Here is a 14,048-nt window from a genome sequence, read left to right as displayed (position 1 = left end):
GCGTCATCATTACGCACTGATGAGGAGATGAGCGGAGACCAGCCCTTTGTGAGGGGTTGTCGACTAAGTGCTGTCAAAAGTGCTGCGCGGAGAAAAAAAAAAGAACATGTCGACTTGCCCGCCTCACAGTGAGTATATGGCACATCAAAGCAACACCTAAGTGAAGCTGTTGAAGTTGTCTAGCGCCGTGCTAACTTTCAGTCAGTGAACGCAGCGCGGAGAGGCAGTCAGAAGAAAATGTCATCTAATAGGCTGACAGTGAATCAAAGGAAGCCCTGAGAGGCAACAGCAAACTTAAAGCTAACTTGTTATCAGCAAAGACAATTACTGACATTAGTCAAAACAGGGAGCTGAACAATCGGAGGCCTTTGTTCTGTATTCAGTAGTGAAGTCTGCAGCTTCACTTCACGGTGCTCATCAGTGGAGGAGACGGCGTGATGCCATTGTTTATCCACTTATTTCATTATTTTACGTGATGATGTGATGAAAAGGAGAATAAAGTAAAATCTTTGTTCAGAAACAACGATAAATATTTGCTAGAGTGTTTCAAAACGATTGGTTCAGAAACGACAATCTGCTGTTTATGTAATAATGTTCATCATTGTTATTTGTAGTAGGAATTTTAAAGTATGGCACCTTTAAATTAATGCATAGTCGTACATGCATTTTTACTGTCCTCATATACGACACACAGCTATCATTGTGTTCACACCGTCTACGTCAACGCATTGCTAAATACACATTCAAAATTGCATATTGCAGCAATATTGTGGAGGATTTGGATTGCACTAAATATCTGATGTAGAAAAGATTTTAAATGATCTTATTATCTTATTCCTCATTAGAATTAGACAAACTGAGCAACATGACCCATCTACTGCTGTTTGCATTCAATCCAAAAAAAAAAAAATAATATTTATTTTCTATGTAAAATACTCATTTACATGTTCCATTAGTATACTGATGGTCTAAAAGCCTAACAGTGCATAACATTTAACTTCGGTCTGAACGCTAATGTTTTTTTCAACACCATTTAATTACAGGTGAGACAATGATAAAATAAACAGAATTCATTTACAAACAATTAACATTTACATATATTTATTACATTGCAATCAGACACTTTGGACATATAACTACAAAAAACATGTATAAATACAGATATTTGTATGTGCACAGCATCTATTGTAAATACTCAAAATGTTATACAAGTGGAATGTGTGGAAACTGGCATTGAATACATAAGTTACACACAGAGAAACAGGAAAACACGCGAGACGTAGTGACTTTACTTACTCTTTAAGAAAATGAACGTTGATAAATCACATTTCAACCGGCTCACGTACAAAGACGACGGAGAGAAGCCACAGCACAGACTGCAGGTTATCAAATATTTAATAACAGAAAACCGTCACCACAAAACATCTCTCTCTCTCTCTCTCTCTGCTTTAATGTAGCATTCACACTCACCCTGTGCTATTTATTTGAGCTATCACAGTAAACAGACAACACATTCATTCTCTTCATCATATTATAACGAATATGTCTGTACTTTGTCCTTTGGAATGTATCCGTTACTTTTGTTTCATGGTGAAAAAAAAGACACAATTTCCTCCAAAATATCAGATCCCAACTTCTCCTATAATTTGTACTTGATGCTTGTCATGATGCACTTTTCTTGGACATTTCTCCTTTTGAAAAAAAAAAAAATCATAATTTTCTTATATGGATAGTTCAAATGAGAGCAACTGTACGGCTTTAAATACATTGAATCTCATATTTAACTAAACTTTTAGTTATTTTATCACAAGTTTGACCGATAGACTTAAATATTATTTTCTTAATCTTCAGCTGATCATAAAAGCAGAAAATGATCAATTTGTCGGTGGAATTATATTGAAAAAGTGTTCTGCTGCAAACATGTAAACAAAATCCGTTTTCATGTGTATGAATATATGAACCATATAATGAACCACAATTCAGAATATGTCCATTTTCATGTGTATTTGTCTCGGTGAGAATCTCAGACCGCTGATGGTATGACATGTAAACTGTGCTCTACACCCCTGAATGTTCACAGAAGGATTACTTTACTGCAACTGATTATTGGAAGTCTGAAGCCCTTCTCTCGTCATTCGAGATCAAACAGATGCTCTTCGTCGTCTTCAGCCGTGTCGCGCTGCAGACTGGCTGCTTTCACTGCCGGCATCAGAGATTCCTGGTCATCGAGGTTCAGCGCTTCGTCTTTCAGGAAAAGAGACCTTCAAGGGGTGAACAACAAAGACGTGTTGATCAGTCATTTCAGAGATTTTTTTTGGAGACATTAAGTAAAGCTCACTGCTGGACTTACACTGGAGAGAAGTTTTGTTTGCCGTTGCTGTTTGTTGCGTTGCTCTCCTGTATTTGACTCCTGGAGTTTCTACTGACACACTCCTTCTTGAATCCTGTCAGTGAAGCCTCAGCCACCGCCGTCTACAAAGGAGAAGAAGAAGAAATCAAACGGTGACTCCGGTTCAAACTCCTCTAATCGGGAAGGCGTACTCTAACCCTCTCACCTGTAAGCCGGCATTCAGAACGGTGCCAAAGTCGAGGGTGGAGGACACGTTTTTCATCAGCGATGGACTCCTGTGGGACAACCAAGGTAACAGAATTTAGAAATGGACACAATCCTAGTCTGATTCATGGCAAGCAAATCAATACCTTGTATGTATTAAAGCCCCAACGTGGCAAACAGCAATAGTTTGAGGCAAGGTCGGTTATAATGACAAATAATTCAGTCGCTTGAAGAAAATCAGAAGGAACCGTCAACTAGAACCACGAAACCGTCACCAGTCATATTTATCATTCATTCACTGAGGCTAAGGAGAACACATCTGCTCTACTGTGGCTGCAATAATGAAACTATTATGACACAGTTGTACACAAGACGATATATTGTGTCAATTCTGACTTGACGGCAACACATTGGTGTCTAAACGGATCACAGATTAAAAAAGTCTTTTTATTCATAAGAAAAGGTCTAATAAAATAGATTGTTTTATCCAGTCTTCATCTTCATGCTGTGCTTTAAATCCCACAACAGCAATTACAGGGATTTGCATGTTAATTAGCCTACACTCCAATAAATATCAGCGTACACCTACACACACCGCCGTGGTTCTGCTTGAACACCAAAGCAAAAATGAGAAACCCTTGAGCATCTTAGCTTCGGCACGTGTTAAATTAAAGAAATGTCTTAAAAATATCATGATACTCGAACTGAAATATGTGCAGATAGCTGATACCGAACCTGTGATAAACAGGAAGTCATCTACCGTACCCTGTGATCCTCTGGGATCTCCTCCTCTGGTATTCCAGCTCGTCCACCGTCCACACCGCGCCTTTCACATTCTCCACACGCACGAAACACTTGTGCAGGCTCAGGTTGTGGCGCACCGCGTTCTGATCCCGAGAAAATCGGAGCGAAGGAGATATTACTGAGTACATGCTGCCTAAATCAGGTATGACGCACAGAGTAACAGTTAATTATCTGAGGGGGGGGGGGGGGGGGGGGGGTACCTTCCAAGTGGCAGCGTTGCGTCTGAAATAAGCAAACGTCCGTGTGAACCAGTTGTATATCTCGTTGAGTGTTAGTTGCATGTCTGATGTTTCCATAATAGCCTGTAGATGGAGAGGAAAATAAAGACAACTGTAGCACATTACAGGATCAGATTAAAGCCATGACTTGTTCTTCTCTGATCCAAGGAGGGAGGTCACAGTCTCACACTCCGAACTGTCATGCAGTCTTTCTATTTTCTTATTCTATGAATAAACAACCTTTTTTAGGATGAAAAGGTTCATTTTCGTTATTGAGTAACCTGCCTAAGTATGATTACTCCTTCATCCAATCCATTATTTGATGTCAGTAAATAGCCCAAAGCCCAAGTTGCCCAATAAAAAACGTATTTCTTTTTGTTTGATGAACACAAAGATTACGTTTCCTATCATAAACCAGCAAATAATCATATTTAAGACACTGGAACCGGCAGATTTTTGGCTTGAAAAGTTACTTAATCAACATGATAAATCGACAAAATGGTTGCCTATTTTCTGTCAATGTTTTCAGCTGTAGACAGTTGATTAAAATAAAGGCAATCAACCTGAATGTAGAAACACAGAACATAGAGCCGTTGTTTTTCTCCTTATTCACATTCTAGGGACCAGAGAATACAAAATATGAAAACAAACAGCAAAAATCACTGTTGAGAAAACATCTGGATGCATTTGAATTGCAAATTAAACAATTAGTCTACGAAGCTATTTAAATAACACAAACATATGTCATCTAAGATACCTGTACAATGTTAAGTAAAGAAAGAAATCTATTCCAATGCATAGACCGTACCTGTCTTATCAGTGTTGCGTAGGTGAAAGGTGGCCTGATATCGGTGTTCTTGTAAAGCTCGTATTCATTTTCTGAAACAAGACAAAAACGTAGTACGTGGACAACGTCCTGTGAAGTGTTTCTCTTCTGCGTGAACATATAAATGACGACAGTGTTTGGTTTACCCGAAGACAGTGAGTAGACCAAAGGGTGATGGCGACGCCTTAAGGCCCCGGCACACGACGTGTGAGCGGGCGACTCTTCTTCACACATCTGGGACGGAGTGCTGACGGGGGCCAGAGGTTGCGGGGACACCTGGGGCGAGTCTGACGGACTCGGCGAGGACAGGTTGTTGGGGGCAGCGACCGAGCCGAGCTGAGAGCGACGCAAGCAGGTGATACGAGTTAACAAAGGAGCAAGTGGAATGAAAAAGACGGACGGAGAAACAAAAACAGAGCGGGAGAGTGTAACAGAGCAATTTGATTCGCCTCTTCAGAGGTGATTCCACTAATATCGCAAGAGGAAGGAAGCCAATTATTGTTAATTATAGGGTGAAATTGTTTGGTGAGTGTTTTGATTATGGTGCAATATTTGCAAGATTAACATCTGATTAGCTTCCACATTATGAGAGCTGTCTGAAAACACAATGGCAGCCATCTGGTACCAACAGCTGGGCACCGAAAAGGAAGCGCTCGGAACTCACATCTCAATGAGAACGGAGGTCTCAACAAAGGAAAAGTGGAAAAGTGTTTTGAGAGTAAAGGTGAAAAGTAAAAACTTTTTCAAGAAATGCATTTGTGATCCGATCTGGCATAAGTTTTCTGACCAGGTTCAAATATTTCTGATGCAGGTGTATCCCGCACTTATGGGTTTTTTTTTTGTTTCTATGAAAATGCCAACATATGTTTGCGACTCATCCAACTGTAATAGTTGACCAGGGTCAATTACAGACCGGTGATATCTACCACATCACCGGTCTCCACCACATATTTGGAGCTCTGCTTGCAGCTCTGAAACGCCGTATGCAGGTTTACGGCTCATTTGCTTTGTCTCTGTCGTTCGCACAGCTCTCTACCTGAAGGCCGCGTGGGTCAGCGGCCGTATCACATGGGGGCAGCTGTAGACTCGAGATCGACTGAGATTCTAAAGATGGCAGATGCAGGTGAGCCATCATCGCCCGCAGACGCTCCCGTTCTTTGCAGAGCTGTTAGAGGAGATGAAGGAAGAGGGGGGGGGGGCGGAATAAGAGAGGACGGTGTCGCTTCAGAATCACTGAACACAGATTGTTGAAATAGAACGCTGTGAACCAAAAGCATTTCGCAAAATGCATTTCTTCAAGTGTCAAACATGAGGGAGGAGGCAAAACATGAATATATTTATCATTAGCAGACTAATATTGCCACTATATATATATATCACGGGTGACAGCACAGGTTTGCATTGGCCACTAGCTCACATCCAAGCTGCAGCTCTAGCTTTTGTCTTTCCAGGACTCACCTGAAGCTCAAGCTGCTGAACCACCTGCATCTGGACTCTGCACTGCGCTGTACTTCTGTCATCCAGAGTGTGCTCGCTGCCGATGTGCCTGAAACACACAGCGGGGCGTTAAAGGAATACTCCACTGAAAAGCTGTCTATTGAGAATCAAACACGCGGAGATAGCGACTGTAGTCTACGATGAAAAATGTGTCAAAATCTATGAAAAACATTTGTGATTTTCATGATAAATTCTTGGCTAAGTGAGGATTGTTTGAAGCATTCTGGATGCATCAGCAGCAGAGAGGTGGATGATGCTCGAGTGGTTTGAGAGGATTCTATGGATGTTTTGATACGACATGTTTGTTTTTAACGTCTTTTATTCACCATTGAAAGACATTGGAAATGCGATGAATCCACACTGAGTGACTTTTTAGCCCCAGTTTGTGCTTCTCATGTCTTATTATATATACAGCATCAGTTTATGTGAAAGATAAATCCTGAACGAAGAAAAGGCATTTTTAACAACAATTTTTAAAAGAATCTTCAAATATTATTCTGTCCTTTTGGGTAAAATAATTCTCCACCTTCTGCTCTGTGAAAACAATTATTTTTATCCTGTTTCCTATAATTACCTGTTGACTTTAATTTCCTCTGCGGACAAAGGTGGTAGCAGGGAATGACATTTTAATTAAGTTAAAGAGTGTTATTATCAGTTACATTTTATTTTTTTTCACTTTTATTTCTATTTTTGTTACTTTCATTTATTTTCTATTTTAATACACAATAATATGTTTATATTTTTCTTGTGTCGTACAAAATGAGCGAGGATAAATGTAATTTATGTCTACCTAAAGATGTTAAAATTGCAACTTGGCAAACTGGTGTGCAGTCGACAGAATGTTTTTTTTTTGTATCCAGATGTTTAGAAGAGTTCTTGATGACTCAGAAAATAGCTCATCTGTAACTGTGTTTAAATGACCTACTGCAAAGATCACCAGAGAGGCATCTTTCAGAAAAATGAATGCATCGTCTGCAAACATGTCAGGGTCACCTTTTAACCCTACGGGAGTATTTGATACTGAAAGAGTTTCACTGAAGTATTCCTTTACATCATGAACAGAAAGGTGCAAAGAGTCAGAAAGCATTAGGAATTAAAACCTACTTGATGAACTGGCTGAAGTTTTCACACACCGACTCACATCCGGGCCAATTACACACACCGTGAGCGTAGAGAGTGTGTGTGGCAGCGCGATCAGCTTTGACAGCACTAGAGTGAAAGCATCGTCATGATTACAAACCACAGCAGCCAGACAACAGCAACACAACACATATAAAAGGCTTTTCTTTTCTTTTTCAGGTGGCAGAAAAATGACAGAGAGAGGTGGAGGGGAGCAAGTGGAAAACAAATGGAAAACTATTTACTTTTGATTTGGGACATGTATTCATGTAAACTTTTTCTTTGCTTCACCACTTCAGGTGGTGGAACACAAAGCAAACAAACAAGACAAAATATATCGTCCCGAGGGGAATTAGTCTCGCTGCAAAAAAAGCAAACAGCTCCTCACCCGCTCCTTGAGAGAGAGAGAGAGAGAGAGAGAGAGAGAGAGAGAATGACAAGTCTTTGATGTTTAGAAAGAATTAGTGTCGTCTCAGTTCTCACAATCAGTTTACAGCGCCAACAGACAGATCGTACCGTTCTGCCCCGTGAGGAGAAGACGACTGCTGGTCACCGGTCTGCCTCCCCGCGACCTTTGTTGACACTATGCTGTTAGAAGACGAGTCCTGATTGCTCTTCGATGTGGTTTTATCTTCCGTTAAACCATTTGTGAGCTCTTTCCATATCTGCTGCATCTCCGCAGGGCTGAAACCAGCTGAAACATAAAAAAAGAAAAAATATTTGTAAATGTAGTGTTTTTCCATTTTGATTAAGGAAACTGCAACAACAATGCATGGTTAGTTATCTATTCAAAAGACATTAGGAGCAACTAAATGGCATATCTTTCTAGAATTATATTTCCTCTATAATGAGTATCTTTGTGCTTTTTTTTTTTTTTTTTACACCTTCTACACTTTTTTCATCTGTGCTCCACAGTTTCTACTCATTCGCACCTCATGCAACTCTTTCTCATGACCTGCTGTTACCTCCTCACTGTAATCCAGGAATAATTATCACAGCTTGAAAGTGAGCAAGGATCACATTTCTACTTTTAGGTTTCACTTTCATCATCGTCTCCTCTGAGTTCAGTGCAGTTATGTAACAGAGCGTTACAATCAACAAGAAGCTAATCTTCCTGTGTCGAGGTCTCGGTGACAGGATCGTATCAGACGCATGTCCATGTTTTGTCTATTTTTGTGTCCTCACGATATGACGCAACCTTACTGTCAACTTTAACCTCAAATTACAGCACTAAAAATACAGATAGTGTACAGACAATTTCAACACGGTACATTCAAAAATGAATCAGCAAGACACCACGATGGCGTTCAGACACTGAGGGAGAAGAAACATAGTGACCTGGAGAGAGGGCGGGAGAGGACAGGACTGGTCTCTGTAACCGGAGCAGCTGCTGCTGTTGCTGCTGGAGCTGGAGGAGCTGCTGGAACACAAGCTGCTGTGCAGGGAGCTGGAGGATGGAGGGGAGACAAGTCCACAGAAGGGTGAGGCAGTATTCATGTAAAACTCTCTCACACTTTCTTTTCTCCTGGCAGTTGTCCGGGTTTTGATGCTGGGCTAAAATCAGTAGCATATATATATACTGCATCTGTTAATGCATCCTACAATAATTACTTCACTTTGGATTTAAATCATTGTTGTCAAATCTCAAAAACAAGTGACAAAACACATAAACATGTTCTCTCTTGATTGGACATTTCTGATGGATCCCCTACCTTCCTATCTTTAAATTCAGGACACATTCTTTTAATATTATATTATTTAATTTATTTAATTGTATTGATCTTACACAAAAGAGCTTTTAAGATCGGTATGTAAATTTAAGCCATTACAAACTGAAAAAAATTTATGAATTTTTAAAAACAGACCACAAGTAACTACTAACCTCTTTGACTTTCTTGCTGGGCTTTTGTTGAAGCAGCTGAAGGTGAACCTGTTGTTGTTGCTTCTTGTAAAACTCTTTCAGATGTTGCTAGAAATAACAGTGATGGACCATTTATGTTACATTCAAATTATCATAGACATTTACCTAATTCTCAAACAACGTACAGTAAAATATGTAAACGAGTACAAATACAATCATTACAAATATTTCTGCATAAGTCTGTCTTTGGAGAGGTTCAACACATTTTATTTTGGTGACTGACATCAACAAGATTGAGGTATGAGGTAAAGTACAAATCCACTATTAACTCCACAGAGAGTTAAACCTCAGAGGGTGAACTCAAAGAACCTCAAACAAATTGGGTTACATAATAAAAAGGCAAAAATAAATGCAAGCAAAAATGTAAATGTAGTGATTTTTTTTTTATTTAATGCAAGTGACCTGAAACTAGTGAAGCTAAAATTGAGGGCAATATTATAATATATCATAATAGTTTTCCTTCTATGACAAGTGAAAATGAAAAAATATCAATAAATTGAAATTGGTCAGGTTAGCTAAATAGCTAAAGTTAGCGTTACTCAAAACACACATAACAAATGACGTTACTATATATTATCCGTTTTGTTGTTTCGTTAGGCTAACTAACTGATGTTACAGTAACGTAAACCAAAATACTAAACCTTATAACTGAATTGCTTGGGTTTTGAGTTTTTTGTGCATCATTAAGCCAATTTGTATTTCTGTGTGAGCTAGCTAGCTTGTCTTAGCAGACTAGCTGTTAGCTATACATAGCTTACCTTGATTGTTGTATGAAAACGGTTACTGTTTGAACTTGAACTCGGCTTGGCCTGAGTTTCAATTTAGAATGACAAGCTAACCAGCTAATCAACACACTTAATGTTAACATTTTATTATATCCACACCTTTTCTTACAGTAGTTTCCGTCCAATAAATATTTGTACACAAGAAAAACCTTTTATTCTGCACTGGTATAGTCCAGTTAACCACAGTGCAGTGTAGTATTATTATTATTATTATTATTATTAGTCGTAGTAGTTGTAAGGTATCTATATTAATATTGCATAAATACCTGCTGTAGCAGAAGGGCTTGTTGCTTCTGGTGGATCAGAGCCTGCAGCTGGTTGGGGGACAGCAGCTGCTGCATCTGCTGAGGAGCCATCATAGCCAGAAAAACCTTTGAGCACAAGAGGAATAAAATGATTAAGGACCAAAGTCTACAGAGTGAAGGCAGGAGGACGAGTGAGCGAGACAGAAGGCAAGTGTCAAGTGTTAAACAGTAATAACCATCGAATGGGATTCTTTCCAATCCAATTACAAAACAGTGCTGTCAACCTTTTGTGAACATCATCATGCTGGATTGTGTCATTGACCGTAAATGAGATGGGAGATAGGCTGACCAGTTAATTAGCAACACAATTACATGCTTGTTGTGACTCCTAATAGAAGTGTATGGGTATTAATGAAGGCAAACACTCACAGAATAATAACTGATCTGCACTGTTACTGATTGAGCGACAAATAACAGAGCGGCTGTCTCCTTTTGTATTCAAACAGAGGCCACAGCAATTGCCATGAATGCATTAAGAAACGACACTTACAAATTCAACATGTAGTACAAACACTGCCAAAAACAATACTAATGCTGCCAATTGATTGCTAGGGAAAATAAAACGTATTTATATGAACGATGTGGGTTTTTTTTCTAGATATAAAAACGTCACTTGCTGTATACAGACATGTACAAGCTGTGACTAGGTTTCAGTGAAGCCTTTTGTCTGTATTGGAGTAATATCTTAGCGGCTTGCAGGATGTAATGAAAGAGGAACACATCAGGGACCTCAAGTTTGTCATTTGTGTCACCAGATAATACGTCTTGAAGTTTCAACCAGACGGATGCTGTGGAAATCAGATGACGGATTCACAGCAGGAGTAACCATGTGCATTCATGATTTGGTTTTATTTTTACAAGAGTCGACTAATTGATTAGTCGATTGTCGAAATTGACAATTTGAAAGACTTTACACTTGCAGCATTTACAGCCTCTTAAATGTGAGGATTTGCTGCTTTTCTGTTCAAATTGAATATATTTTTTCGACTAAAGGAACCAGAGACAGTGACAGCGACAGACAAATCATACAAGAGGAAAGGACAGAGAAAGTGGTGGTGGAATAAGCAGAACATGTGCAGCGTTTATTTGACTGTTTGCAGTATTTAAACACACAAAGAAAGGTTCTCTTAATGTGAGGGAGAAAAGGAGAAAGTGGCTTTGTCAAAATGACCTTACTCACCTCACCTAACTAAACTTGATAAACAAATCACGTAACTAATTAACAAAGTGCACTAGCCAATAAACCTAGTGTGTCTACTACTATGTACTTACCCCACCACATGCCTTTTTAATTATTCCACTATTTAGTGAATCATAACAAGCAGTTTACAGAGGTCACTTTGGGATCTGATAAATTGGGATTTTCTGACAATGTATTCATTTCTAATGAAAACAATTGCTAGTTGCCAGCCCAGTCTGACCCTTTTTTGTGTCTTTCCTGAATGCAGTTTTAAAGAAGGCACTGACATACGGCTGGCTTCATTATCATGCTTTATAAATCACTGGGAAACCATCCGTGGTGTGTGGATTTGGATGCTACAGTTAGAAAAGAAATGCATTACAGATGGAGGTCCTTCTCTTTCATTAAAAGAGAAAACCAGTCTTCACTGTAAATGGTCTTCATTTGTATGATTTTGTAGAGTTTGCGGGGTTGAAGAGCTTTCATATTACAAGCCATTATTATGTTTTGAAGACTGAAATCACACTCTCTTGCAGACGGGCAGCGTTGCATCGGTGGCGTTTTGACATTTTCACCTGCTATGTTCGCTGAAAAATAAAATCAAAAAATAGCATTTTTAAAGATTCTGCTCACTAGGCTGCAGACAGTGCTGGCAGACCCTTTACAAGCACCGATGTATTTCGTAGGGTCACAAGTTGTGTGTGTTGCACAGATTTAGAAAGTGAATTAAGAGGAAAGGACACAGCAAAACTGACGAGATGAGGGAACAGACTGAAGGAAATGGCAGTGACCAGGCGTTCATTATCTTGTTGTTTCACCGATCCCCTAGATTAAGATTCTTAGGGACGGAATCACAACAGACAACCGTAAAATTGTGTTGGGTCATGCTTATTTGCCATTCACTTGTTTCTGTTTGGCCTAGGTCTGTGGACAATTACTCCTCCCTGACTCCGACTCACAAACTAATAATGAAGGACAAACAGAGTTCTGCGCGTCAACTCCCAGCCCGGATCAGATCTCATATGAAATCCCTGCCACTGTCAACAGAGCTGCAGGCTCCGAGTTTGGTGTCCTGTCAGAGGACGTCCAATATAGAGCCGTCGTGTATTTCTCTTGACATCTGTACGCCCGAGACTGTTCTATTTCCCGCTTATGAAGAGGAGGACGAAGAGACGAGGGAAGAAGAGGAGGGCGAGGGGGAGGTTGGGGAGAAGGAGGTGGATGAAGATACCTGTTTATGGTGTAGACACTGCCAGTTTTCCGCACTCACTCCACTGCAGGAGTCCCCATTAGCTACTCTCTCTCCTGCACCGACGTCGGTGTGACTGAGGAGGCTGCTGGCTGGGGTTTGACGGGCTGTCGGGGGACTGAGAGGAGACTCAGGCATTCCAGCTCAGGTCCTAAAAGAAAACAGTCAACCCTAAATAAACTGTGAGACTCAAACACTGCAAATACAGTTCAGCATCATTGCTGAATTACACCTTAGTGTGGCTTTGCATTAAAGACACAAAAAAATACCAAAGATAATGGGCATGCTTTTTGAGGTGCTGGCTAACAAGACATACAAAGAGAAACATAATAAAGTAAAAAGTTTCCTTTGCACAACTGCAGTAAACAACACAAGGCTTCAAATGTGATGAAATTCTATAGATGCAACTTACAAAACCACAATCTAGAACCAAATAAATCTGTGATTTCCATGTTGGAATGAGTGGAAACAGCAAAGCAGCGTCAATATTTCAGCATAGTTATTTTTACATTTACAAATAATAATTCCTGGAAATCAAAATCATCCAGACTTCATGCACAAATAACATAACCAACATACTATAAGTTTACAGTGGGTTGTTAAATGAAAGTGTCTAAATGCAAAGAAAAAAAATTTGATACGTTGAACATGCATACGACAGTTATCTTGCACTTTCCTCAAATCAGTGTTATATGACACCGAATATAGTCAGTGAATGTATTTGTGGCTCTTTATTGGCAGGGCGTGAAGATCCAGGAAAGCTTCCATAGAGTTTTTTTTTTTAAATCTAACTTTTTGCATTTCTAAACTTATCTCGGCAGTGCATGAAGAAGAAAGAGGTAAAAAAAGATCCTACACGTGTTTGCAAGAGAGCTATAAAACACATCCTATTACATCTGCAACTGAGCACTGATACGAGTTTAACTTAAAGTAGTACCTCCTAAAAACATACAAAAAGTCAAATCTTTTCAATGGTCTCTCGCTCCTCTATTTTTGTCAGAATTGTATTAAAGCTACATACCGTGAAGGTGAATAGTCGAATTTAGAGCAGCCAGGCAGAGTTGATGTCTCCAAGTCATGCAGTTTGAAGTGAGGATGGGAGCGATCTGATGGAGTTGTGTGTCTACCTGAGGGGGAGGAGTCACAGTGTCTGTCAGTGAATTAGACAGTGTGAATAGCTGTTGATTACCAGGATGTGCAAAACAGGAAAATCAGCTTCAGATATAAATCATTTTTATTGTAGGCTTAAAAGTTTACCTGCTGTGTGTCTTCACATTTCTTGTGATGATTTGTTTTCAGCATTTGCAAAAAGCTCCTCTACATTTTGCATAATCAATAAATATCACTTCTATTGCAATAAAGAATATAATCTATTTGTAACATATAGTGAAAAAAAATGTTTTGCTTTCCAGTCGCCTATTTTGCAGATGTCGCTTTTATTTGTTGATATTCATAGACATAAACAATCAAATAAAGGAAATAAATTCCTCAAAAAAATCATTTATTGTCTTTCATGATTAAAACAAAGCGTTCTGTTTGAGAAAAGGATAAGTATAGTTGTCTGTGACTTTATTTAGATATGCATCAACA

The 14,048-nt window shown here is 39.3% G+C and overlaps 1 protein-coding gene across 1 annotated transcript; it reads right to left on the bottom strand.

Moving 5' to 3' along the window:
- Window positions 1–1,131: 1,131 nt before the first annotated feature.
- On the bottom strand, window positions 1,132–12,948 carry LOC137881908 (forkhead box protein P2-like). Its single transcript, XM_068724099.1, has 15 exons — window positions 12,441–12,948; window positions 9,991–10,095; window positions 8,901–8,987; window positions 8,357–8,465; window positions 7,535–7,712; window positions 7,004–7,108; window positions 5,861–5,948; window positions 5,439–5,567; window positions 4,549–4,738; window positions 4,385–4,455; window positions 3,559–3,660; window positions 3,320–3,441; window positions 2,556–2,625; window positions 2,351–2,472; window positions 1,132–2,261 (listed from the first exon to the last, which is right to left on the bottom strand). Exons 1-15 carry the CDS (start codon window positions 12,594–12,596, stop codon window positions 2,132–2,134), a joined length of 1,764 nt encoding a protein of 587 aa, XP_068580200.1. The 5' UTR covers window positions 12,597–12,948; the 3' UTR covers window positions 1,132–2,131.
- Window positions 12,949–14,048: the final 1,100 nt, after the last annotated feature.

Source organism: Cebidichthys violaceus, unplaced genomic scaffold (assembly GCF_023349555.1).
Source record: "Cebidichthys violaceus isolate CVI_PGR_0920_01 unplaced genomic scaffold, fCebVio1.0.p SCAF_3, whole genome shotgun sequence".
Lineage (NCBI taxonomy): Eukaryota > Metazoa > Chordata > Actinopteri > Perciformes > Stichaeidae > Cebidichthys > Cebidichthys violaceus.
Note: the sequence above shows the minus strand (reverse complement) of the source record. Positions and strands in the feature narration are given on the sequence as shown.